The sequence below is a fragment of the Atractosteus spatula genome, chromosome 25, assembly GCF_055471065.1.
Source record: "Atractosteus spatula isolate fAtrSpa1 chromosome 25, fAtrSpa1.hap1, whole genome shotgun sequence".
NCBI classification, from domain to species: Eukaryota; Metazoa; Chordata; class Actinopteri; order Semionotiformes; family Lepisosteidae; genus Atractosteus; species Atractosteus spatula.
In genome coordinates this window covers 12,999,567-13,025,389 of record NC_142730.1, presented here as the reverse complement: position 1 = coordinate 13,025,389, position 25,823 = coordinate 12,999,567, and the positions used below count along the sequence as shown (strand labels likewise).

The 25,823-nt window shown below is 46.3% G+C and overlaps 2 protein-coding genes across 2 annotated transcripts; one reads left to right on the top strand and one right to left on the bottom strand.

The window, feature by feature from the left end:
* Positions 1-1,131: 1,131 nt before the first annotated feature.
* LOC148815465 (maestro heat-like repeat-containing protein family member 1) lies at positions 1,132-12,808 on the bottom strand. The gene is made up of 19 exons (XM_088905111.1): positions 12,718-12,808; positions 11,599-11,741; positions 11,115-11,249; positions 10,739-10,901; positions 10,267-10,514; positions 9,781-9,873; positions 9,351-9,473; positions 9,114-9,239; positions 8,624-8,746; positions 8,120-8,268; positions 7,825-7,945; positions 6,966-7,154; positions 6,582-6,731; positions 6,205-6,276; positions 5,787-5,883; positions 4,932-4,987; positions 4,105-4,212; positions 3,876-3,995; positions 1,132-1,149 (listed from the first exon to the last, which is right to left on the bottom strand). Exons 1-19 carry the CDS (start codon positions 12,806-12,808, stop codon positions 1,132-1,134), a joined length of 2,325 nt encoding a protein of 774 aa, XP_088761237.1.
* A 7,500-nt stretch (positions 12,809-20,308) lies between these two features.
* On the top strand, positions 20,309-22,269 carry LOC148815464 (maestro heat-like repeat-containing protein family member 1). Its single transcript, XM_088905110.1, has 5 exons — positions 20,309-20,329; positions 20,545-20,664; positions 21,452-21,574; positions 21,806-21,885; positions 22,233-22,269. The coding sequence occupies exons 1-5, from the start codon at positions 20,309-20,311 to the stop codon at positions 22,267-22,269; spliced, it is 381 nt and encodes a 126-aa protein (XP_088761236.1).
* The last annotated feature ends 3,554 nt before the right edge of the window (positions 22,270-25,823 follow it).

Below are 25,823 nucleotides of genomic sequence, written 5' to 3'. Positions count from 1 at the left end.
CATGCACACAAAACCTTTATAAATATTACATATACATTTGGCACATATACTATATTTACTTTTTACCACCTCAGTCTTGTATTGAGTAACCTGTTTCAGAAGTCACTTCCCACTATTACAGTTTGTGGAAAATGAGTGTTCCCCTGATTTTATTACTGTTTTATTAATTAACAATAATTTATTTCACTTATATATGCTTTTCTGGACACTCCACTCAAATCTCTTTGCAGGTAATAGGGTCCTCTCCACCACCACCAGTGTGCAGCCCACCTGGATGATGCGCCAGTACTCTCCCCACACACCAGCTCTCAGTGGGGAGGAGAGCAGATGATGAAGCCAGTTCAGAGATGGGGATTATTAGGAGGCTATAATTGGTAAAGAACAGGGGGAAATGTGGCCAGGACCAGGATAACACCCCTAATCTTTTTGAGAAACACCCTGGGATTTTTAATGATCACAGAGTCAGGACCTCAGTTTTATATCTCATTTGAAGGACGGCACCTTTTTTACAGTGTCCCCATTGCAAGACCCACACAGACAGCAGGGGGAGCGCCCCCTACTGGTACCAGTTACACCTCTTCCAGCAGCAACGTGAGCTTTTCCAGGAGTCTCCCATCCAGGTCCTGACCAGACTCACACCTGTTGGGCTTCAGTGAGTTGCCAGCTGTGAGCTGCAGGGTGATAGAGCTGCTGTGTGTAAAACATAAAAGGCTCTGGAGTCTGTGGAGACACGAGGATTCAAACCCGCTCTCTCACTGGACACAGAGCAACTCATCAACAGAGTGACGCTTTGCTCACTGGTGGCGTTTTCACCTGCCAGCTGGAGAGTCCTGGGTTCGATTCCCAGGCACCGTACTGGGAATTGTAGTTTCACAAATAAAGTTCACAGTTGTACAATTAAGAAATAAAGATTCTTTATCCCAATTAGGACTTTATCCCAATATCTTCTATTTAGGACTTCATAAAGTTCTTAAGTAGGACTCAGACTATTCTCTTGATTGTGGCACATCTCATTTTGTTTTTTTGTAGCAGCTAGACACAAGGACATTTGTTTTCTGAATTTAATTATTACGTAGTGTTTCATCCAGACGTGCTAATCTTCCTTTCAATTATGTTGTCCTGCAGGTCCCATTAATCACAGCATCCTAGCTGTGACACAAAGGGACAAAGACAAAAGACACATATTTACAATCCTTTAGAATTCTGTGAGTGGCATTTATTAATTCGACATTTCTAAAATATTTTTAATTATTTAAAGGGAACAGGAAGCGCATGCCTGTCCAAACACAAAGTGTAGTTTTTAAATACAGTAGCTGCGTGAGCAAAATACACTGACACACAAGCAACACTTCAGAAGCCCACACACGTAACATATGACACACATGAACGTTAACAATTGGCATTATTAATGTTCATGATACAGTTTTGTTTAGATCAAGCTAAGTAAAGTTAAAACGAGTAAGGAAAGATACCGAATTAAAGAAATCCCTGAAGTAATATCCACAGATATCCATACATGCAGTTCATCTAGATTGCTGGGATTGGCTCTGGCAGTACATGACCCTGTACTGGATAATGCACTTAGAAAATATATGGCTGGATGTGTCATTGAAAAAATGTTCCAATTCAAATAAAATGCAGAAGATATTCTCTTCAAAATTTGAATAGTTAACAAATAAAGATAAATTCAAATATCACTGAATCCTGCATTTGTGATACAGTAGTGATTCCAATTTTATTCTGCAGATTTGCTTTTAACTGTAATTAGTACATATTACCTGTACAAAATGGGCTGTAAAATGCAAATTCCTCGTACTTTTCAATGTTTCTGTATTTGCTTTACATAAAATAATACAACAATGGCCTTTTAATGCATGAAGTTACTCATTCTAAACTTTTTAAACTTTCAAAAGACCGGTGGACAGGTAAACATTATTTGAATTTCCTATTTATTTATAAAGTATAAAAGAGAATTTTTTTTAAAAATATTGACACAGCTATGAAGTACTATGAAATGCCAGTTAAAGCTCTTTAAGAAAAGAAAATCCTCACAAGTGACTAAACAGTATGTGATCTGAGTGACTGCTGAGAAGGAATTCCCACAGTATGAACTGTGCAAAAACAAAAAGCTAAGCTTTCTCAAACTGCAGATAGCTCATAGATCACAAATAGTGGTCTTTAAATATCATTGGTTTGAAAGACAACAAAACTGCAGGAGCATTGGTAAAGAGATGTCCAGTACACACACAGAGCCTCTGATTGTAACAGTTTAGTTTACAAAACTGAGAAACAAACATGAGATATGAGATGACATCAATGTTCTAGTTTGGTGACAAGGATCAAAAGAATAGGTGAAACAGCCTGTAGAGGCAAATTAACTTAGTTTGCAAAGGACCAGAGGCTTCTTTCTATCATTACATATATAAACTGATCATTTTCAACAGAACAAACACAAGACACCGTGTTTTCACCATAAACACTTACAGTTTTCAGATGCAAATAAACCTTTGGCTAGTTACATCGGCCCAACACTACAGGGGTGCAGTGTATATGTTTCATGTTTATATCACTTCATCCGTGTTATTGCTATTTTTATTAATATATATATAAAATTAAATTTAAAATTAATAATAATATATGATATATAAAATTAATAATAATGTCAAATGGTAAGTATATGTTATTTCTTGTATTTTATTAGGAGAGACAGAGTCTTAATGTTAAAAACACATCTTGCGTGTTCCCTGGAGCTGAACCCGGGTCACTGGTGTGGCAAGACCTCCACCACTGAGCTGCAGTGTCATCCTGCTTGAACAAGCAGCTACACTTAAAACTAAATGTCTGTCATCTTCCAGGACACTGCAAATAAGCATTAGATACAGCACAATAAATAAATATGTACTGTATAAAGATCACACAATTAAAATGAGTGATGCTATAAATGCTTACAGAAAAAGTGAAATAAAAAAACAAATTCCATTTTATTTCAAAGTCTTTTGAAACGAATCTACAGTATATGAATATACTGAATGGATCAAAACATTTTCTCGCATTTATTGTGGTGTTGTTGTAAGGAAAGAGTGATTGCCTCAAAATGATTGCCTTTACGGTCTAGTACACTTCTGTAAGACATTCAAGTCACTACTGGCCTCTGTTCTGTTTTTTATTTGCCTTAAAATAACATAATATATAACATAATACATTTAATTATATGTATAATATATTTTACAATCAAAACCCAAACTAAAATTGTTTTCTAATTACTATTTATACACAGTTACTAATAATTCTGTAGTTAATTAAAAATATATAGTTATTGTACAGTATACTACGCCAAGCACAGGAAAGCACTTAAAGACAATATACATTTCATTTTTATGATAAAAATAAGATTTACTGTGTGCTAGAAACCTGGCACATTGAGGATTCACTGCGTCACTTGGCAGTCTAACAGAGCATTCCGAGTGGCTGTATCTGTAAGTGCTGATTATTAAAGGTAACATTTTGTGCAGGTGGCAGAAGAGTTTCAAAGGTTACTGCCCATCAATTAATTTCATGCTTTCTAATGGATTAAAAGAGATGTACTCACAAGCCTGCTTCTTTATAACGAACTGCAGACGCTGGGTATACCTGGAAATTGTGACTATTTTGTGATGTATATTGGAGGCTTTACAAGTTACTCTGTACATCTGACTTTCATTGTGGTTTGAAATACACTCATCAATGCTGATAATTTCTAACCTGTAAAAATAAATAAAATAAAAATAAAAAAAGCATTGCAGTTCCCCTTCACGTAGAGATTTCTGGTTTTCATGGCTGTCGTCAACAGCAGGAAGCCCTGAGTCTGTGTGAGGAGTGGGAACAGATCATCTCACCTCTCTCTCCACAGGATTCTCAAACCCTGCTTCTTTCACACTGTCCTGAAGCGCTTGTTTCATAGTCTCCTGCTGAGAGAGGTGCTGGGCAGCCGCACCGACACACTGGTACAGGAAGGTCTGTGACACCGGAGAAGAGGACAGTGAGCACTGAGCTCAGGAGCTCAGACAGAACACTGAACCAGGGCACACAGAACCCAGAATGGGCTCAGCCTTCTGCCAGACTCACCTTCTCCTCAGAGGTGGAGCTGAGAGCGCAGAGCACTCTGACTGTGTCCTGAGTGAGCCTACAGGCCCACACCTCATCCACCACTGCGCTCAGTGTGTTCGAGAGCAGCTGCAGACACACAGGGGAGGCAATCAGGTCCACAGCAGAATGAGCAAAGCCTCACCTCAAAGCCTGACCGAGCCTCAGCACGTCCCTGCCTAGTCCAGTAGACAGCCATGACTCTTGAATCCGCAGTGAAAAAAGAAGCTCAGAAGGTGAGATGTTTTCTTTGCTTCGTACTTGAGCTCTGAGCAAGTCAGTAAAATTGGAATGTGCTCCTGACCGCCAAATGTTACGTCACAATCCTGCTGCCACTACGTGACACATGCACATAATCAGTGATTATAATCATTAATATTATTAATGTATTGAAAGTTATTATACAACTTAGTATTCTTCCTGCTCTCCCCACAAGCAAATGGTTCTCTTATTTCCCGTGTCAGTTGGAAAGTGTGTGAAGACACAGAGCAGCGCTTCTTCTGTACGACATGACCTCAGACATGCGTCTCCCCATGATCACTTCAGACTGCGGCTTCCTCCCACTTTCCACAGACCTGCTACCTTGTCTTTCACACAACACCATAACCGTGGCTTTTCCTGATCATAAAAATCTCCAACCAAACCAATCTAAGACAATTCATGTTCATTTGCTGCACCGATTGTATGAAAGAATGATCTAGATTTGCAGCAGACAGATCTGTCTGCTATAGTGTGCATTATAATGTTCCTACTTGATTCCCTCACACACAGACCTCGTGCTCTCAACAATCTGTAAAAGCACATCGCACTTTCAGAGCAGCTCGACTCCCAGCACACTGCAGCAGGGCCGCGGTGTGAGAAACCCCTGTGGGCCAGGAGAGCCAGAGACCTGCCGCTGTGCCGCAGGAGGTCAGCGGACTGATGGGTGGACAGACTTGCCGGTTTGGGCTGAAGCTGAATCACCTGAGCTCTCCTGCGCCCCTCTGTCTCTCTAGTGTTATTCTGTCTCCTGCACTTCACTGCTCTGTATTCTGTACTTCTGTGTGAAACAGCTTGTTTCCAGCTCCTACTGTCTGAACACTTTCAGACTGAAAACATGAAAGCGCTTCATACACTTCAGTGTTGGTTCAGCACCATTCATTCATTCTGTAATGAAAACCAGCTTCTGTACACGTTGTGTGATTTATTTAAACACAAATGTGTGTGTGGACACAGGATATTGCACCAGCGCACACTGCCAACACTCGGAATGGGGAGCAGCTCATGGAAATGTGTTTCCTGGTGACATTGGCAAGTCTGATTAACCTGCCTCACTACTGACAGAAAAATTCATTTCAAACACTAGACAGACGAGGCTGAAAGTGGTACCCAGTGTCCTGCTGCCGAAATGAGACTACTGTAGCTAGACATACTAGAGCCTTCTTACTAGAGGCCTTTTACTAGCGTGACATATCAGAGCCTGAGTCCTTTGAGAAAACCCCAGTGATCAAACACCTTCAGACTCAAAGCTGTTTCAAGGGAAACCTACAGAGTATCCTTTTAATGCTTGAATTCCCATCCCGGCAAAACCCCATCACTAACCACAGCACAACTCACTTTTACCAGTGGAGCATCACCTCTACACTGAGTCTCAATCACTCTTCTCATTGTCACTGAGCTCTTACCAATGAAGATGGCAGCACTTTCCCGAACCCAGGCCCTTCTGCTGTGTGCACTCTGGAGCGCAAGCCTCTGGGCCAGGCTGAACTGCCCACTCGTTATCTGGACACAGGGAATATTGCAGGGCAGTGTGAGACAGCACGCTACTACTGTACAGGAGCCCCCATGTGAGAGACAGCCCTCCATTAAAGAGAAGCACCTCTAATCCATCTAATGAGAGTGTATGAACTCATCAGCACTACTGCGATTATAATCTGGCACTTTCAGCTCTTACTGTAATTAGTGCTCAGTGTAAGCCTGGTTTAGCACAAATATATTTCCTAAATCTGAGACAAGTCTTTGTGTGTTTGTGTCCCAAAAGCAGGGTGTGCTCCCGTCTCTCACCAGCAGCCCAGAGGCCAGCCCTAGGAGAACCTCACTCACCAGGATCCTGCACATCTCCTTCATGGACAGCACACATACCAGGGTGAAGTGCTGTAGGACTGTCCAGCAGGCCTGGGGAAATCCACATCGTCAAAACCAGTTTATCTTCACACAGAGCCCAAATTAAACAGAAACTACACAAATGTCACAAAATAGCAGCCAGCCCTGAAACCCTTTGACACATCCTTGATAGTAACCCTCTGAATGTTTAGATTTCCAGGCTACAAGTTCATACTGACTGTAGGGTTGTTTTTATTCACCGATTGCAAAGCTGGTCAAACACTGGATAGGTGACAAGTATCATTATCAAAGAAGGACGTGAGAAGACCCACAGTCCCACAGGCTGAGCCCAGCCAGCGGCAGCTCTGTGTCTTTACCTGGATGACCTCTGGGCTGGGGTCAGTCAGGTTCAGCAGCATGCTGACCAGGGAGCTGTGGACCTCTTTGTTGAGCCGGGCTTTGTCAGAGCCCAGCCTGACCAGCTGCCCCAGCAGAACCACTGTGGCTCTGTGGACCTCCGGGCTCTCCTGTAACACAGACACAGGACAAGAGGGAAACTTTACACACAGACACGCACAAACTGTCACCACTTATTTTCTCCTCTCAGGGCTGGAGTCTGAGCCCACTGTCACTTTAGCTCAAAGGGCAAACACTGTAATCATGGATATCCAATTGATTACAATTAAAAATGTTATATTTAAATTTAATACACAAAAACAAATGACACAATATTTGAATAAAGAACATCCTAAAAAACTTACACTTTCCAAGCAGGGCCTGGCTCTACAGTACACAAAGGGCACCAGTGCTTTGGCTTGACTCTTGTCTGCGATGGACAGGACAGTGATCAAGCCCAGTAGAGCCCGCAGAACAACTGGCTCAGCTGGGGTCTCCTGCTCTGTCAGGGCTGAGCTCTGAGCTGCCAGCTGCTCCTCTGTGTGTCTGTGGATCTGAAGAGAGGAGGACACCAGTCGGCCTTCATTCCCAGTACTGCTGGGACAAGGGTTACACTGAGGGAGGGTCATGCTGGTTGCTGCTGGTCAGCAGAAGGGACAGCTAAAACTGACGTGCTAGCCAGCCACATCTGAAGATAATTGTCCATCACGCCTGCCTCAGGGGGTTCATGCTACACAAGCCCTTGGCCTGGCAGCGCTCAGGAACTCGGTCCTAAACTCTTGAGCTTCTCCCTGACTTCCGAGTTTGCTCCTCGGATACTGGCCCCTAGCTTCACCCTGTCTTTGTTGTCTAGATTACCCTCTTGTGCTTGTGTGCTGTGTCTGTCTGTTTACAGACTGCTTATTACCATCAGCTCTGAGTTTGGAGTTTGCTGTGTGCTGAGCCTCTGTGTTAACCCAGCTTTGATCTGGCCTGTTCTGGATGTGGCTTTGGGCTGCTGGTCTGCACCACGTTTTTCTGTGCTCGCCAGCCTGTCCCTGTGCTGCAAACAGGGAGCTGTTTGCTCACACAGCCGCTTGCCTGCTTGCTGGTGTCTCTCTGCCTGCTATTGGGCTGCGACATATTACAGGGAGACAGTACCTCCGTGCTGTAGCTGTCAGCTGTCTGACTATCTGTCCTCTGCTCAGTTAGAAACACCAGCAGATGGGCTCTATAGTCACTTACATCCAGTTCTGGATCATCCACCTTCATGTCCATCATCAGGCCGAGATGATCAGCCAGGTGCTTCACGGTCTCTGAGACCACCTGGCTGGTACTGAGGACCTGCCACAGCTCCGGGAGTGAGCTGCAAAACACACCCCCGAGTCAGCCTCACACCCCCCAGCTGTGAGTGCAGGGCTCTGCATTCAAACCCATTCTCAGAGCTAAAATACAAAAACACTGACGCCACAACACAGTGCCATTGTTGTGATGCTTTTATCATTGCAAAGAGCCTCTCACTGTTAGAATTGTGCTCTACCTCTCAGAGGGAGATGTGAGGGTCACTAGGGACTGGATGGTCTGTCTGAGGTCCTGTGAAGCCAGATATAATATCCCCTCCCTCAAGCTCTCTTTCAAGCTGTCATCCAGAGTGTAACTACTGCCAAAGAATTGCAGAAGGTCAAGAGCCTACAGGGAACAAGAACAGCAGGTCAATCTCAGACAGATCACATGAGCTCTGTTACACTGACTGTTGAAGTTGTCCACTACTGCCCCTTTGTTGCAGTTCTCAGTGCTGTCTTCAGAGACAGGACACAGGATCATGTCACTAAGTGTGAACAAAGGAGTCATTTTTCTGAATACTTCTGGAACAGTGTTTCCCAAAAGATAAAAACAGAACTGTAGTGATCAATAGCAAAACAGTTTCCCTTCCAATCACTTCTCACAAACTATCTGTTCTCCGATTCACAGTGACAGGATACAGCTTGTCCAGAGCATCCGTGTGGGAAAACAACAGACAGGCGGCTGCGTCAGACACACTGACCATCATTGTCGCCAGGAGCTTGGCCTTGGCAGGGAAGCTGGGAGCTCCGGTGGGACTGGCGCTGCGCACTGCCTGTGCAATCATGCAAACACTGCGGCACAGGCTCAGTCTGACACTGGGCTCCTGCAGGGGGACACACAGCAGCTCACTCACTGACAGCCCAGACGCCACCTCACCACCTCACCTCCACCAGCCCTGGGCTGTGATGGACACTCACAGCCTGGACAGCCACGGACACTGTATCCCTGTGTCCTCCTCCCCATAACAATCCCATCAGGTTCAAGTATAATTAACAATTTCTACCCAGACACTGCAGGAAAGTAGCAGAACAAATAAGGAAGAACTTTTGCCTGAGGGTTGTTACGAATACTTCCCTGCGTTACAGACGCACATTACAGAATGTAGCAGTGGTTGAATACACTCTTCAGACAGGAGCCGTGAGGTTCAATCTGTCAGATCTCTTGTTCTTAAAGGAGGACATGTTGCCTACCTTAGTGGTGACATGGGGTCTCAGTCTCTCCATAAAGTCAGTGTCCATTCTCTGCAGTAGATCCTCTGCAGGTGCTTTAACTGCAACGTGCCCATAGCACAGAATCAGGGCACAGGTGAAATCACTCTGTAGTAACAAGCATGACAATCCACATCAAGGTGCTGAAACTTGTAGGTAGAAGCTGACAGTAAGAGCAGCTTCAGTTTGTCTGTCAGGACTCTGATGCAGTACACCTACCCCAGAGCCCTGCTCATTGCAGGGGAAGGCTGGGTCAGTCAGCTGGGTCTCCAGTCTCTTCAGCACAGACAGCACCACATCCAGGTCCACACTGGCACACAGCCCCATCAGCACTGCCAGATCCTGGGACACCAGACAGGCATCAGAGCACTCTTATAACACCCACAAGGGCATCATGCACACTCTCTCATGGACTGCTGTTCTAATGCCATGATAAAGTCATCAATATCTGTTCAACTGAATGAATAAGGGCTTCAGCAGTCAGATACACGGCACTTCAGTGTTGCCATGAGCTGTGGAGAGGGGTAGATCACAGCACTGAGCTGCTGTCATTGATGAGGCTCCTGAGGGCTTCACCCCTCAGACAGACACTCTTAGTGACTACTGTAACGTCTTACTGTGCAGGTGAGCGGGCTGCTGTCCCCATTACCTGGACATGCACCATGGTCAGTAGCTGCTCCAGCTGGGATTCCAGCACTGGTCTGGCCTTCGGCACTGCTGCCTCCACAAGCACACTCAGACTCTGAAAGAAGAGCACGTTGGAGTCAATCTGGAGAGGCACTGCTGCTTCATCAAGAGGCCTCACTCTCTCACTGTATGCAATAACACATTAGCATTAGGATTTTGGTAGTTTGATCACACAGAAAAATCTGACAGAGCAGGATAACGCCTCCCTTGGACTCTACTCCTGGCAGATCCACCTTGTTCACACCCTTCCACAATCACATGGGGCACCACAGACCATAATCCTCTTCTGCACTGGGCCTCACCAGCACATCACTGGAGCTAGTGGACAAAGGGACACTGGTAAAGTGCTACTAGTGACTGTTTGAATCAAAATCCATTTTCTAAAAGAAACGGCCCTCGCAATCCACAACCTGTACACCTAAAGGCCCATCATCGGTCACAGGCCTACCTTGTTGATTCTGGAGTAGCTGACGTCCAGCTCAGCTGCATACACTGGCTGGAAGGCCTGTAAAACTGCTGGCAGCTCACACTGAAACTTCTCCTCAGGGAGCAGGCAGCACATAGCTGCCAGGGCCAAGACAATGCTTGAACACTTACCAAAAGCCATCATTGCCTTCATTTTATTAGTCACAGCAAGGGGGAGAACAGGCACCAGCAGGTCCAGAAGTCTCACTATATCCCTTGCTATGTCACGACCTTCAAAGAAAACACATTTCACACTGGGTAGGGACCAAGGCTCATGATAACACTGGAGACTCAGGAGCGGGATGAGTAACAAACACTGAGCCTTCATAATAAGCTCATGTATCAGAGCTTGAATGGACAGATACGAGCAGTATCATAAAGCTTGAAATACAGCACAGTAAAAAATCCGGAATATATCTGTGCAGATCACACCCCATTAGCAGCACAGAACTTACTGCAGTTGCGGGAGATATCTCCTAAAGCATTAAGCAGCGCGTGGTGAGGGAGCACTCCGGGCTGGAAGAAGGACAGCACCATATCCATGGTACTGCCGTAGTGGTCTCTCACCACACAAACGACAATGTTGCTGGCTGGCTGTTGCCAGTCAGGCAGCCATTTCTGAAACAACAGTAAAAAGAGATCAGAGCGTCTTGGGAGTCGATGGTATTGGAGTTGAAGCAACAGCTTGGATCAAGCCAATGAGCACACAAGTTAACACACAACGATTTGCTTCCATTAGATGCATCAATGTGTGCTACAGGCAAGGAAACAGACCACAGCACTGCAGCAAGACATCAGTTTGATAGGCAGGAATTAAAGGGGTTTACATACCGGTGACATAGTCATCTCATTCAAGGCTATCGAGACGGTGCTCTTGGCCAAGGACTCATCCTGATGCTGCGCAGATGTTTTGCGCAGCAGCTTCTCCACTGCCTGGAGGACAGCAGAGCGATGGGCAGTTGTCACCTAGAGCAGGGAAGAACCAAAGCCAGGGGTGAGACTGCTGCTCTCATCACAGCACCAAGTGTCTGTTCAAAGGCTTCTCCTTCAGGGCCAGTCAGCCTGGCCAACGGGCCCTGAGTGTGAAAAGCAGAACCACCCCAGCTCACCACACGAAGGAGTGGAAACGCACACAGAGAAACCCCAGGCTTCCACTCAAGCACATCTGTCAAGATGACAACACGTTAGGGCTTATCTTCTGACTTCTAGTTGTAAGAAACAGCACAGACAGTATCTTGGAGCACACTGGGCTCCTGATTAGAGTGCGTTTGCAACGAGTATGTCAGGAGGTGTGTAGGAAGCTCCTTCATGTTACCTGGGGGCTCTCGAGGAATCCCAGGATGACTGGCAGTGTCCCCTTGGTGTTCCTCTGCAGGAGGGAGAGGAGCTCTTCTACCAGGTTCTTCCCAAATTCCTCATCAGCGCTGCTCATTCCCTCCAGAACAGCCAGGACCTCATCTACAGCAGACACACAGACAGGGGAAACACTGGTGTCGCCGCAGCACAGACTTCTAGGGAGAAAACTCTGAAACCAACCTGTTGTCTGAGGGACCTAAAACCCTACTGACACATGTCTGAGAATTATAGAGATCAAAATGATTATTGATGCACAGCCCATAAAAGCTGGGACTCTTTCACCCCGGACAGTTTTCCAGTAGAGAGGAATACAGATCTGCTCTAAGGGCAGGAGGCTTCAGAGTGCAAGGTTTTGTTTTCGTGGTCCTGAATAACAGCTGCAGCCACTGGGACTTCTTAACCCTTTAGAGCCCACAAAGAGAGCTGCTCTCTGGGTCACATCAGTCCTGTTAGCAGCTGCTCCTCAGCAAACAGAGGATCTCAGTGTTGAAGAAGAATCAGGGCAGCAGCTCTGCTCCCAGGTGGAGAACCTCCTTCTGCTGCTCTAAGGGGATTAGAGCCTCTAATTCAGCTTCTCTCACACCCAGTCAAAAGGCCTTGGACAGATCTTCATAAATATACATTTGCTTTTCCCAAATTTACAATTAAATGTAAATGAAAGAATAATTGCAGTACATCACTCAGACACAGCTCATTTCATAACCACTGTGAATTACTCATTTTCAACACTTTCAATAGTTTCATACCTTACATGGATGTTAGTCTTCTTAAACATACTCTCACGCACTAAATTATATTATTTTATATCGTATTATTATATTATATAATATATTATTATATTTTATGTTATATCTTTTATTTATTTGTGCTCAAATCATCATTTAGTTGAAAAGATGAAGAGACTGCTGTTGCTTTCCCTGCCTCGAGCTGAGGAGACCTGCAGGGTGACAGTGAGGAGCCCCTCAGGTCAGTCAGAGCTGAGCCCAGGGATGGGGTCCCAGTGGAAAGGGAAGCCAGGAGTCAGTGTGTGGGGGGACTGGCTTCAGGGGGCACTGGTCTAGATCCAGCTGTGTCATACCTGGCCCGGGGCACTGGCAGCCTGTGCGCTGCACACAGGAGGAGAACCACTTCACCCTGCTGGGCTCACAGCTGCACTCCTTCGGGCTCATCTTGGACCTGTCAGTCAGCCAGTAAAACACCACAGTGAAGCAGGGAGCTGGGCGGCGCTTCTCACACACTGGGAGTCAAGGTACTGCTGACAGGCCAGCAGCAGACCCACTAGACACCACAGAACTCTCTCTAACCAGCTGGTCCTACTGGAATACAACCCAACAGGCTGAAGGGCAGACACGGGATATTGAGAACACAAGCAAATTCTTCACATCACTGAAAGCAGAGACAGGACCAGAAGCAGCAATGAATTCCTGTTCAGATCTGCACTCTGGGCTTTAATAAAACTCCAGCAGGTTAAGAGCTTTTAACCCCCTCTCACTGAACACCGTGTTAACACAATAACAGCTCGATCTGCCCAGGAGAAACAGGTCAAGAACAATCGGATCCGCGATACCGAGCCTCGACAGGTCCCTACCTAGTCCGTAAACCACCAGGATCTTCAGTGAAAAGACAGAAGATTGACAAGCCGTGTCGACCTCAAGTCTTTTCTTCGCTATGAGCATCAGCGCTGAGCGACTCAGCAGCACCGGAGCGCTTTTCCCGGACCGGAATTGTTGCGTCACAATCCCGATGTGACGACGTCACGCTCACGTTTAATAAGTCATTATAATTACTATATTTAATTATAAAATAGGTCCGAGACTGACTGTCCTGCAGACCCGCTGGTTCGGGGCAGCTGGAGCCCCTGATCTCTCTCCCTGCACCCCTCTTCCTCTGAGGAGGCGCTCTCTCCCCGCTTGTCCCTGGCGCTGTGCTGCACTGGGCTCTGCTCCAGGCCGCGGGGATGAGCAGGGTCCCGGGGCTCAGCAGCGCCTCCCGGCTGCAGACGAGGCTGGCGGGACTCCCGGCGGGCCTGCGGTGCCGAACAGCGAACAGGACCGAGCAGCCCCGCTCCCTCTCATAGGTCTGCCCTCGGCTCTTCTCCGCAGTGTGACAGGAGGCAGAGAGCCGCGTCTCAGGAGCCCCACACGCCTCCACAGGGATCAGCCGCAGGGAGACGATCGCTCCTCCGACACACAGCCGCTCACAAATAACGGCTGCGCTCCTCTCGCGCCCTCAGCGGAGCGGGCAGCCGCGAGCCGGAGCCGGAGGAGGCGGAGACGCCGAGAGCTCGGAGCTGCGACTCAGCCAATCAGAAGCCGCGATCAGCAAGGGGCGGGGCCTGAATGAAGAACAAGATACAGTAGGAATATTTTATGTTATTAATATAATAATAAAACAGTTGCCTATGAAAATACTTGTCAGATACCCCTCAGTTCAGCTGGAGCCATTTCTGCGTGAAACAGCTTGTTTCCTGTCTTCATGACAACTTGTCCACGACATTCTGGATGAAATGAAAAAAACTGAAGTTTAAACGGTTTTTTCCTCATTTGACTGAAACCCAAATGGCTGGAGGTTTAACAGCAGGATATGCAACATGTGTTTCTTCCAAGTGGTCATTTTCCTTCTGCTTCTAGAACCAACTGAACTCTGAGAATTTTTCTTTTCAGTACATTCATTTCACCAAAAGAGTAGTATCAACAATCGGCTGCACATAAAATGAGCATTTCTGTCAGAACTCTTCAGTTTAACCTACTGCTGAACAGGCAAAGTAAGCTTTACTGCAGGCAGTCACTTTCAAGATTCAAGATGTTTTATTGGCCATATACTGTACAACAAGTGTGTTGGAATGCCTACTCGTTCAGCTGTACCCAGTAACAGTGGAGGAAAAAGAAATAACAAACAGACATGGACAATACATTTAGACACTAGACGTTATAACACAGCCAAGACAGGACATAGTGCAAACAGTGCAGTACCTTAAAGTGCAGGTGCTAATTTGAGCTGTTTATAATGCAGACTGCCTTGGGGAAGAAATTGTTTTTGAATCTACTGGTCAGTGCTCTGATACTGCGATACCTCCTACCAGAACCCAGGGGTGAAACCAGATCGTGGCCAGTTTAGGTCCCAGTTTCTGTGAGACACCCCCAGACTGTCCTGATCTGAGTCTCCTGTGGGACGGGTGGTGACTCGAGTTTGGCAGCAGAGCAGCTGTGTGCTGGGCTGATTCCTTACCTTGGCCTCGGTCTGGCTCAAAGCCCTCAAGCCCAGAACAGACACACTGAAGGTCACACACAGCTGGAGATCCGCAAACACTATCAGACCGATATCCAGTCCCTGCAAAAGCATCTGGAGACAAAGCAAAGGAGACCGTGAGTGAAGCTGAGGCCAGCCTCACACACTGTGAGCTGCAGGTGAAGCTCTCCAGGCCTGCTTCTGGTGAGCCCTGCTGTAGCTCAGCCCCAGTCCTGCTCATGGATACCCAGGACGTTGGTGAGGTTTGCAGGGGTCCTCGAGGCAGCAGCTCCTGAACAGCTGGAAGAAGCTATAAAACTGGTCCAATTAAGTCAATAATGAGCTAATTGAGGTCACTGAAAGTCCAGCTGGACTGAAATCCTGCAGACACACAGGACTGGGGACCCTGTCCTGCTGAGCTCTTATTGTATCGATGGAGCCGTTTGCTGAGCTGATCAGCTGAGACTCTAAGTTAGCTCTTCGATCGAACATCTACAGCCCTTTAAGCACCTGAAAAGGGGAGTAAAACACCAAACGAAAGAACAAAGACAGACAGAGAGAAGCAGGGAAAGGCAGGTGGATTTTGTCCTGATCAGTTTTGGGGACCAGATTCTGGCTGAGAAACTTGATCCTTTGTTATATCAATGTTGTAACAGAGCTTGCAGTTCCGTTATTTTAGGAATTTCTGATTATGGAAACGTCTTTCCATTTTCACTTCATCCAAATTAGGTTCACAGGGAGCTTGAACCTGTCCCAGCAAGTAAGACGCCTATCGGGATACACCCTGGACAGGACACTAGTCCACTGCAGGGCAGACTCACACAAAGACAAACATAGACACGCACAAACACACTCACAGACTCACACACAATCAAACACACACTCACAGACACGCACAGACACGGAAACGCTCAAACACACACACACTCAAACACACACTCACAGACACACACACACTCTCACACACACTCACAGACACACACGTACATGCACACACTTAAACATGTCACAGAGAATTTTCCCAGAAGCCAATTAACCTACCTGTACATTTTAGGACTGTGGGGGGTGGGGGGTGGGAATGGAGCACCTTGAGGAAACCCACACAAACACTGGGAGAACATGCAAACTCCACACAGACCACAGCTCCAGAGTTGAACCCTGGGCCCCAACACTGTATTTAATTTAAAATCATTTAAGTATTTTGAACAGTAAAGGTGAATATACATCCACACCCACACACACAGTTCTAACTTGTATCTGTATCCAGGGAGCTGTGCTGCAGACAGTATTTACAGTCTTTCCTCACAGCTAACGAGACATGAGACACATTAATGTTTAGTGCACATGCCAGAAACAGATTCATGTCAATGATGGGCTCTTGAAACATCAATCTGAGCAATCTGGTATCAGATTTAATGACAATCCAATGTGTTTTATACAACCAAACTGACCTAATCATTGAATTAACAGCTCAAATTCCAGGACTGGTTGACACAGGCCCGAGAGAGAGGAAACACTCTGGTAGAGAAGCTGTCCTCACCTCCAGATATAATGAACATCCTCAGCTGAGACACTGACTGTGTGGGTGTAGAAACTCTCACTGGCACTGATCACAAGAGTGGGTGCGTTCCCCTTGGTGCCCCTGTTTGGCTGCTGTGTGTCTCTCAGGCTGGTCTCCAGTCCCTGGTGGCAGCACTGGGCCCCACCCTTCCTGTGAAGCACTTGCTGAAAATGTGAGGCAGGTGAAAAGAGTTCTTCCCATTCACACGATTCTTATCATTTGTGCACCAATAACACAGAGAGGGACAGGAGCTGTGCTGCACCAGATTCTTCTAGGAGGAAAACTCTCAGCCAAGGTATTGTACCAGTCAGAGGGACTGAACTGCTCGCCCTACTAGTTCCGTCATTCTCACCAGGATCTGCTCCTGGGGACTGCTCACCCACACGCTGCCTGACACTGTTCCACTGGGGCTGGGGGTCCTAACAATGTCAATGTAGTTTACAGGCATGTTCTTGCAGGTGAGAACCCCTCCATCACCTCATGCCTCAGGTCACCTGTGTCTTAAGCAAGACATCCCAGTGATTCTCTCAACGTTAGTGTACCAGTCCAGATTTAAAAGTGACGAGTGCCTGAGGTTTGATCTGGAGCTCATACAGGACTGTGCCACAGTCACATAATTTACAGTCTGTCTTCGATCTCGATTTACTGATCTGAGTAGATCTCACAGATCTCGATTTACTGATCTGGCCTCACTTGTGAGTTTCGGTTCAGTGCTGTAGGGGTTCAGGCAGGTGTTCAGGCGAAGACCTTCAAGCTTGTGGTGGTGGAACTTCTGTTCCAGTGTGGGCTGACCATGAAAGACCTGCTTTGATACGATTGGAGACATAAGACTTCAAATCAGCTTTCTAGATGAAGTGAAAAACAACTGAGCACAACCTGGAGTGAATGGAACCTATCTGAGCTTCTGTACTACCATTTATTTTAATGATGGTGCTCGTTATCAAATAAAACCAAAAAAAAATAAATGAATAAAACATCTGATTCAGCATAATCATGTCCGATGTAATAAAGTTTATAAAGTGTTAACATCATTAGAGATGAGGCAAGAAGATTTCAAATAGGATCCTGAACAGTGGTCCCAGGAGAAAAAAATACAACTCAAATCTCCCTAAATGGGACGAGCCTGCCTTTCACTACAAACATGAATTGCCAGCGTGTTAAAACTGGAAAGGAATTTACAGGAGTCTCTCAAGAAACTGTCCCAGTACATGGAAATGTTATTGTTGGAGTGTGGAACAAGCTGCCCAACAGTGGTGTCTTTCAGGAAACAGCTGGACATGACTCACCAGTCGGAACAGGAGTGAGTTCTCTACACAAAGTATTGTAGGAGTGTGGAACAAGCTACCCAGCCATGTTACTGAAACCTCTTTTAGGGAATGGAAGGATGCTGAACTGAAGTGTATTTGACAAGCATTTTCACTGGCGCCTGTTTAATTATTGTGTGAATAATTAATCTAAAATATTCCTAATGTACTATTGTTTATCATTCAGGCCCCGCCCCCTGCTGATCGCGGCTTCTGATTGGCTGAGTCGCAGCTCCGAGCGCTCGGCGTCTCCGCCTCCTCCGGCTCTGGCTCGCGGCTGCCCGCTCCACTGAGGGCGCGAGAGGAGCGCAGCCGTTATTTGTGAGCGGCTGTGTGTCGGAGGAGCGATCGTCTCCCTGCGGCTGATCCCTGTGGAGGCGTGTGGAGCTCCTGAGGCGCGGCTCTCTGCCTCCTGTCACACTGCGGAGAAGAGCCGAGGGCAGACCTGCAGCCCCGCTCCGCGACGGGTCTCTGCTGCTCCCGGCCGCAGGTATTTCCCGCAGCAGTGTGTCAGCCTCACACACTGACAGCGAAGCTCTCAAGAGAGGTTTTGCCTTCAGACTCAGCGAGTCCGGGTTGCAGCGGCGATGGGCTTCAGTTCCCGCAAAGCACTCTGGGAGGGTTTGCTCCGGCCGCAGCAGTGAAGTCACGGAGGAAGGAGAGTTCCGGCGTGTCTGCTCCTGAGAGGGTGTGCTGGCTCTCCTGAAGCGTGTGGAGTGGGGACTGATAACACACACAGTGAGAGGGAGGGGGCACAGACAGGGAAAGTGATCTTCTCTCTCTGTTAGGTAATGTCATGTCATTCAGATGCAGTGACAGCTGTCTTGTGCTTCCTCTCCTGGGTTGCTGTGGATTCAAGAGAATAATCTCTCTTCTCTTGTTGAGGTGGTCCTGTCATGCTGTAGTGTGAGAGAGTCGTTGTCAGTCCTCATAGCTGTGCAGTAATTTCAGGTGCCCAGTGTGGTGTGTGGGTGTGTTGGCTCATTCTGCTGTGGACCTGATTGCCTCCCCTGTGTGTCTGCAGCTGCTCTCTAACACACTGAGCACAGTGGTGGATGAGGTGTGGGCCTGTAGGCTCACTCAGGACACAGTCAGAGTGCTCTGCGCTCTCAGCTCCACCTCTGAGGAGAAAGTGAGTCTGACAGAAGGCTGAGCTACATGAGAAGCTGGGACTTTTACTCTCTAAAAGTCTTATTCCTCACCTAGTGTTGTGACGTAGTGGACATAGCAGGTGTGTCTGTAATTTGCTGTGTATTAGATGTTGGAAGGTGTGTGTCTGTTCAGGCTAGGTTCATACGTGTGTGCTGTTGTGTTGATGTGAGCTGTGAGCAGTGTTTGATTGTGCAGTAGAGGGGAGAGCCCCTTCAGGGTTCTGCGCTCTGTGCTCTACTTCAGGGTGTCGTCTCCACAGCTAGGGATGCTCCCATCAGGCTGTTGAGGGCCGATTCCCTGTCATTAGAATCGGACGCTTTTTTCTGTTAAAATCATTACAATAAGCCATGTACACGCCTCATGTCCCATGGCTAAGTGTTACCCTGGTTATTTTTTCCCATTAAAATAAACTAGACCACAGGTATAATTTGTTTATTTTTATTAACAAAATAAAATGTAGTGGGCTTATTGTTCAGTTACCATAAAATAAACACTACTGACTAAAAGAAATAAAATAATCACTTAAAATAAAATAAAGACTTTTTACTCATCAAACATGCACACAAAACCTTTATAAATATTACATATACATTTGGCACATATATAGCAATAACATAAAAACAGCTAAAACAAAATAACAGGCTTGTCTTAATCACAACCCACAATTCTAATAAAATAAATAAAATGTTCAATAAGATGTTTAACAAGCAGATTGCAGCCGACTACAACCAAAAGGAAACAAGTCAGAATCATTTGGCTCTTTAGCTACTGAGCCTCTTGTTTACTAATCATCGAGGGCAGATTCTTGTTTATGAATAGGAGCGGCTGTGCCTGTGTTGAAGACAATCTGTTCCTCCTCTCATGCAAAATGTGCGCTGCTGTTCTGAATAAACGCTCGCTGTCCACACTAGTACAAGGAGCACAAAGGTAGACCTGAGCTGCTTCTGCCAAGGCAGGGAAACGGCTTGGTTTGCTCTTCCAGAAAGCCACTGGCTCTGCGCTTCTTGGGATGAGTTGCTGACTGAGGTGGAGATTAATCTCTGATGCTGTTGAGTCATTCCTGTCCCGACCATCGCTTTTATCTTCATTCAGAATCTCCTCATACGTCGCCTGCAGAGATCCTGCCCGTAGTTCTTTCGGCTGTCTTGCTGTGCCTGCTGTAAGGCTCCAGTGTTTTAAGTGTTGCCGTTATTGATGGCTGAGCGAGAGTCGGTTTGCTAGTCGCCGCAGCTCTTGCACTTGCTAATTGTTCACACTCTGCGTATTCTGTTTTGTGTTGAGTTCTCAAATCTCTGATGAGGTTCATGGTGTTGAACGTTCTAGCCGGTGATCCCCCACGAGCGACTTCTTTTGCACATGTATTGCAAACTGCAAATTCTTCGTCTTTTGTAGAAGTGTGGAAAAAGTGCCAGACCGGCGAGGACATGTTGCTACTGTATGTTCAGGTAATGTCGGAAATGTAGTCATCGCAAAATTGGTTTTTGAGATTGGTCAATTTAGAGACCACTGATCGAGTCATTTGGAGTAAAAATCGGCTGATATCTATCGGCAGCCGATCGATTGGAGCATTCCTTTCCACAGCTAACATGTCCTCTCAGTGCAGCTGTACAGAGCAGCCTCCTGAGCTCAGTGCTCACTGTCCTCTTCTCCGGTGTCACAGGCCTTCCTGTACCAGTGTGTCGGTGCGGCTGCCCAGCACCTCTCTCAGCAGGAGACTGTGAAACAAGCGCTTCAGGACAGTGTGAAAGAAGCAGGGTTTGAGAATCCTGTGGAGAGAGAGGTGAGGTGATCTGTTCCCACTCCTCACACACAGACTCAGGGCTTCTGCTGCTGTTGACGACAGCCATGAAAACCGTAATCTCAGTGATTCCTTTCTACACGACTAATGGACAGACGGGGAGCATCTACAAGTATGAGGACAGATGGGGAGATTTTCAAAGCACTTTTCCGTAGACAAGCATTTTGTACCTTCTTCAGAAAGTCACTGAGTGTAGAGATATGTCATTCTAGAAACGGACAATATATGAATGGAAAGTAAACATTAAACCAATGTTCTAACTGCTTTATCGAGTGCAGGTCATGTACTGCCTGAGCCTATCCCAGCAAGCAACAGCACAAGGCGGGGTACACCCCGGGCAGGACGCTAGTCCTTCACAGGGCACACAGACACTCACACCAGGCTAATGTTACCGCAGGCCAGTTAACCTACCAGTATGTCGCTGGACTGTTGGAGTAAACTGGAGCACCTGGAGGAAACCCAGGGAGAACACGCAAACTCCTCACAGCAATCACCCCAGGACTTGAGCTAAAACTAGTTTTACTGGTCATTTGACCACCAGAGAGGAAGGAAATTTAAAGATCACTGTTAAGTTTTTTATGTTTAAATTTGCTATTAAGAACAGAAGACCTCATAGTGTGAACCTCACAACTGCTTTCTGCAGACTTGACTAACCTGCTGGTACATTCTGTAATGTGTGTGCAGTCAGGATTTATTCCAGTGAGTTTTTCACTCCTTGCAGGGCCTTCCTGGGCTGTCAGTGAGTGAGCTGCTGTGTGTCCCCCTGCAGGAGCCCAGTGTCAGACTGAGCCTGTGCCGCAGTGTGGGCATGATGGCACAGGCAGTGCGCAGCGCCAGTCCCTCCGGAGCTCCCAGCTTCCCTGCCAAGGCCGAGCTCCTGGCAACAATGATGGTCAGTGTATCTGACGCAGCCGCCTGTCTGCTGTTTTCCCACACGGATGCTCTGACAGTCCTTACTGTCAGTAGAAATCAGAGGGGAGAGAGGTGCCCTCGCTCTCTTCCTCGCTGCAGCTGCACACAGTCTCTGGACTCTCAGCTGTGCCTCTAGATGAGCACAGGCCCTGTCCTGGTGTCTTTTGATGGAGGGAAGTGGGGTTTACATTTCTCTCCCATCTCTTCACAGGCGTTTGTTAAAAAGCAGCCCAGTGATGCCCTGAGCCGAGCTGTCTGTCTGCAGGCCCTGCGCGCCTGTTCCACACTGAGGTACTGTTTCCTGATGAAAGTGCCTTCACTGCTTCCATTTCTTCACAATTAAATTTTTAAGTGTGCTTGAGGCAGATGGACATTATGTTTGATGCAGTAAGTGCCATTTCCTAACATCAATATGTGGTGCATCAACTGCAGTACTCCTACGTCTAAAACTATACTTTCAAAATATATGATGTGATGTATTTTCAGACCTTGATAATGGCTTCAATAGGACTGGCCTGTGGTCATGCTTTTTCTAAATGAGCTCTAGTGACAGGTTGTATAGTTCCATCTGTTTACATCATGATGAGTCTTGAGGAAGAGCTGCTAACAGTGTCCTGTTTTTCCTTGTCCCACTGTAGCTGCAGCCCAGAGCTCCCTGCAGTGCAGAGCATCTGACTCGTGTGCTTGTGGAGGATGTGCTGCTACTGCCTCTGCAGGATCCCAGGGGCCTGAGCTCCAGGTAGGACTGCTAGACTCAGCTGCTGGTGTTGGGTACAGGCGGCAGACGGTGTCTGAAGAATACCTGCTCTTGCACTGTGGAACCTGTGAAAATTCACAATGGCTGTACATCCTTTTGCAGAGCACAATCCCTGACACATGTGCTGTATCCTTTTCTTAAAAATGACTGATTTCCAAGGTTTAGAAAAGGAGGCATTAAGTTGGAAAACGTATGGAAATCTTAGTATCAAAATAATGCTGACCCAGTGAAGTTCATTGCACACAAATATATTGGTGTTAAACAAAAATACACTCAAGCTGACCTCCTCCGTGTTTCAGACGTCATCCTCCCGAGAAACGCCAGGCTGTTACTCATGTTTGTCTGAGACAGCAGTTGGCTGGGTGTCAGAAAGTGGCTCAGCCAATGAAGCTGAAATCTACCTGTGTCAAGATAACAGAAGGAGGCAGAGTTCAATCCAATTTGTGATTTCAGTTACATTGAAGTTCATATGTATGTCATATTTAAATGAGTGATTAAAGATTTGCCATTCGCGCCCGATCACTCACACATGAACACAGTCTACTGATCCCTGCAGCTCACCTTCACAAACAGAGTGTGATGAGACTGTCAGCAGCGGAGAGCTCTCATGATGGTGTAATATTTCCATCCAGTCCTCAGTGTTGTCTGTTGAGTTGAGCTAATATGGATGTGATTTTGACTCATGAACAGTAAGTCTTCACAACTGTCTTGTCTTTTAAATTCGACAGTTCATTGCAGGGCATCAATGTCGATAAGCAGGCGAGCATAAAAACAGAATTACAGAACCTCTTCGGAACCGAACTAAGCTGTTCTCTGAGAGTCACACTAAGCAATTGCTATTTTAAACATTTGTATTTGAAATCAGTGATCAGTATGAGTTTTAAACTTACGAGACATCTAGCCAACAGTAATATTTACAATTTGACAGTGACACGTTGATGACACAAAGGGTTCAAACGATATTTATAGTTACAGTCAAACCTCAATCCTGCTGGGCAAGCTGATCAGAATTCGCCAGATAAGTTTGATAAAAATGTTGGAAAAAATAATACTACCTAACAGAAAAATGTCGTAATTAGCCAGATATTTTTTTTGCTAGAAATCGTTTGAGTAATCTAGTCTCTGGGAAAATATATTTAGCCACAGCTAAAAATATGAGTAAATTAGAAAAATGTAAACAATGTAAAATACAGACTAGCTATTGCTGTACTATAGCTTTAGTCATCAGTTCAATACATCTGAGGAACAAAAGCAGCACAAATACTACTTTCTGTGGCGTTAAAAGAAACTCACAGTCTGTTCACAGGTAGGGCTGCGATTCCTTGTGGCTGGAGCGGTTTTTTACTGTGTAGGCTACTCGGAGTGCTTGCAAGAAGGAAAGTGATGTCTGAAGTGTGTGAGTCATTACTTTCAGTAACTGGCACCTCCTCAAACAGAAATGACTTAGACAAAAGCTGTCCTATATTCAATTTCAATTCAATTCAATTTGATTTATTTTTATATAGCACCTTTCACAACAAGGTGTCCCCAAGGCACTTAACAAAGCTGTGTGACAACACATGATGTTACAGCAGGGTGCGAATGATATCTTGGCATCAGGGGGAGCTCGCCCCTGGTTTGGGGGGGGACGCATCACGTGTGAAAGGCCAGTCAACTAACACATACAAAGTGAGCACTGGATTATATAGTTATAGTTTAACAGGAGTTACTCTTACCTTACAATAGAAGTGACCACAGAGGCCTGGGCTCAGCTGTCTGTGGTGTCCGTCCTGTTGCCCATGAAGTGGACGAGTGGTGGCCTGCTTTACTCCAAGATGATACAAGAGGCAGGGATCGAATCTCTCCAGAGGAGGTCCATTCAGATCAACAAAAAGAAGTGAGGAGGGGCTTCGTTTTCTCTTAGTGTCACTCAGGGCAGAGAACCCCTGCCCGCAGTCGGCTGAGGTGGCGAGGCACGTCCGGCCTGCTGTGGAGTTTTCCCAGCGTCTGTCCTGATGCTTTGCCTTGTAATTTCCAGTCGCGGAATTCCTCCCCTGCCTCTCTGACGGGTTCGCCCAGTGCTTTAGCAAGCGCACCAACTTCACCTTCCCCGTAAAGAATTAAGACATCACGATCCTGTGGCCAGAAGCCCTTATCCAGCGGTTTCAGCATCTGGACTAATTCAGATTCCGAGTCGCTTTGTAAGGCTATTGATCACAGACTGATAGAACTGGAGCCGGTTTATCTTTCCTGTACCCTCTGAGATGTCAACATCTTTAAACATGCCCAGTGACGAGTGCTGCTCGGCCTTCACTGCGGATTGACTGCTGGTGTCTTTCCTGGCTGTCAAGATATCGAAGGTCTGCTGAATGTGGCAACTGGACTCCACCAGAGATGTGTCTGTGTTTCGGAGTTTCAGGGACAGGTCCAGCAGCTCACGGAGAGCGTCTTTCATAGATGCCAAATCAGCAACAGATGAGGAGTTAGTGAGGCGTTTGTGTAGTCCCTTTTGTTTCTGTCTCTCAGTGGCACTGCGTGATGCATCCCCCCTCACTTGCTGTTTTAAAATGGTGTGCTAATGCAGGGAAGTTTTTCCATACTGCTTTTACAGTATTAAAACTGCTTGCCACCCATCTAATATTCAAAATCTGGCCAATTTTCAAAATCTGCACAGTTAGATCTGCGGCTGCTTTCTCGAGCATCCGAGCGTTCTTAGTCGATTGGTGATAAAGTGAATATAGTTTTGCGATAAAGAATTCGAAACGGTTACACCCAGCCACTTCTTTGAGAGCATCTTGGACTGCCAGTTCACGGCGATGTGCCAGACAGTGTATGGAATGCACTTTAGGAAAGTCACGCTTTAGCCTAGCAGTCAGTCCAGAGGATTTGCCAGTGAGCACTGCAGCCCCGTCAGTGGCTATGCTGATGAGATATTTCTTCATGAACTCATCATCAAAACCCACGTTACTAAGGCTCCCTCTCAGGCAACTGTAGATTGATTCCACGTCTGTGCCATCCGTCAGCTCTGTGATGTCCAAAAATACATTGACCACATCCCCTTTCCCACTCTCATCGCATCTCATGTATATGATGAGATGAGCACGCCTGTTCACTGTGCTTTCATCAATAGTGAGGCTATTTTGTGACTTAAGTTCTTTTATACTCGACACAAGCTTGTTCTGCATTTGCTTTGCAATATGACCTATAATTTCAGCACAGGAATGGTCTGACTTATGTACAGTGCCTACTTTGGCACCATTAAGCTCCGGTTACATTATTGAAGGAGTGAACTTTTTATAAGCTAGTCTTTCCTTGGACACCATATGGGCAGATCTGAATGAAACTGCAGTTTCTTGAATTAAATTCAAGTACCTTGTTTGGGAGAATTTCTTTTTGCTTTGTTTCTTCAATATCAACGGCCCTTTTATGTGATAAGCTATCACGGTGTTTATATATTTTTTCCGCTTCTGGTTCTGCAAAGGCCTACTCACAT

What these genes read in the sequence shown, in the direction of transcription:
- LOC148815464 (XM_088905110.1), top strand. Translation starts at nt 20,309, where the DNA reads ATGTTGCTACTGTATGTTCAG. An exon ending in AGAATCCTGTGGAGAGAGAG is followed by an intron (nt 20,665 to 21,451) that starts GTGAGGTGATCT and finishes GTCCCCCTGCAG; the next exon opens with GAGCCCAGTGTCAGACTGAG. An exon ending in CGCGCCTGTTCCACACTGAG is followed by an intron (nt 21,886 to 22,232) that starts GTACTGTTTCCT and finishes GTCCCACTGTAG; the next exon opens with CTGCAGCCCAGAGCTCCCTG.
- LOC148815465 (XM_088905111.1), bottom strand. Translation starts at nt 12,808, where the DNA reads ATGAGCCCGAAGGAGTGCAGCTGTGAGCCCAGCAGGGTGAAGTGGTTC. An exon ending in AGATATCTCCCGCAACTGCA is followed by an intron (nt 10,515 to 10,738) that starts GTAAGTTCTGTG and finishes TTTTCTTTGAAG; the next exon opens with GTCGTGACATAGCAAGGGAT. An exon ending in AGGAGATGTGCAGGATCCTG is followed by an intron (nt 5,884 to 6,204) that starts GTGAGTGAGGTT and finishes CCCTGTGTCCAG; the next exon opens with ATAACGAGTGGGCAGTTCAG.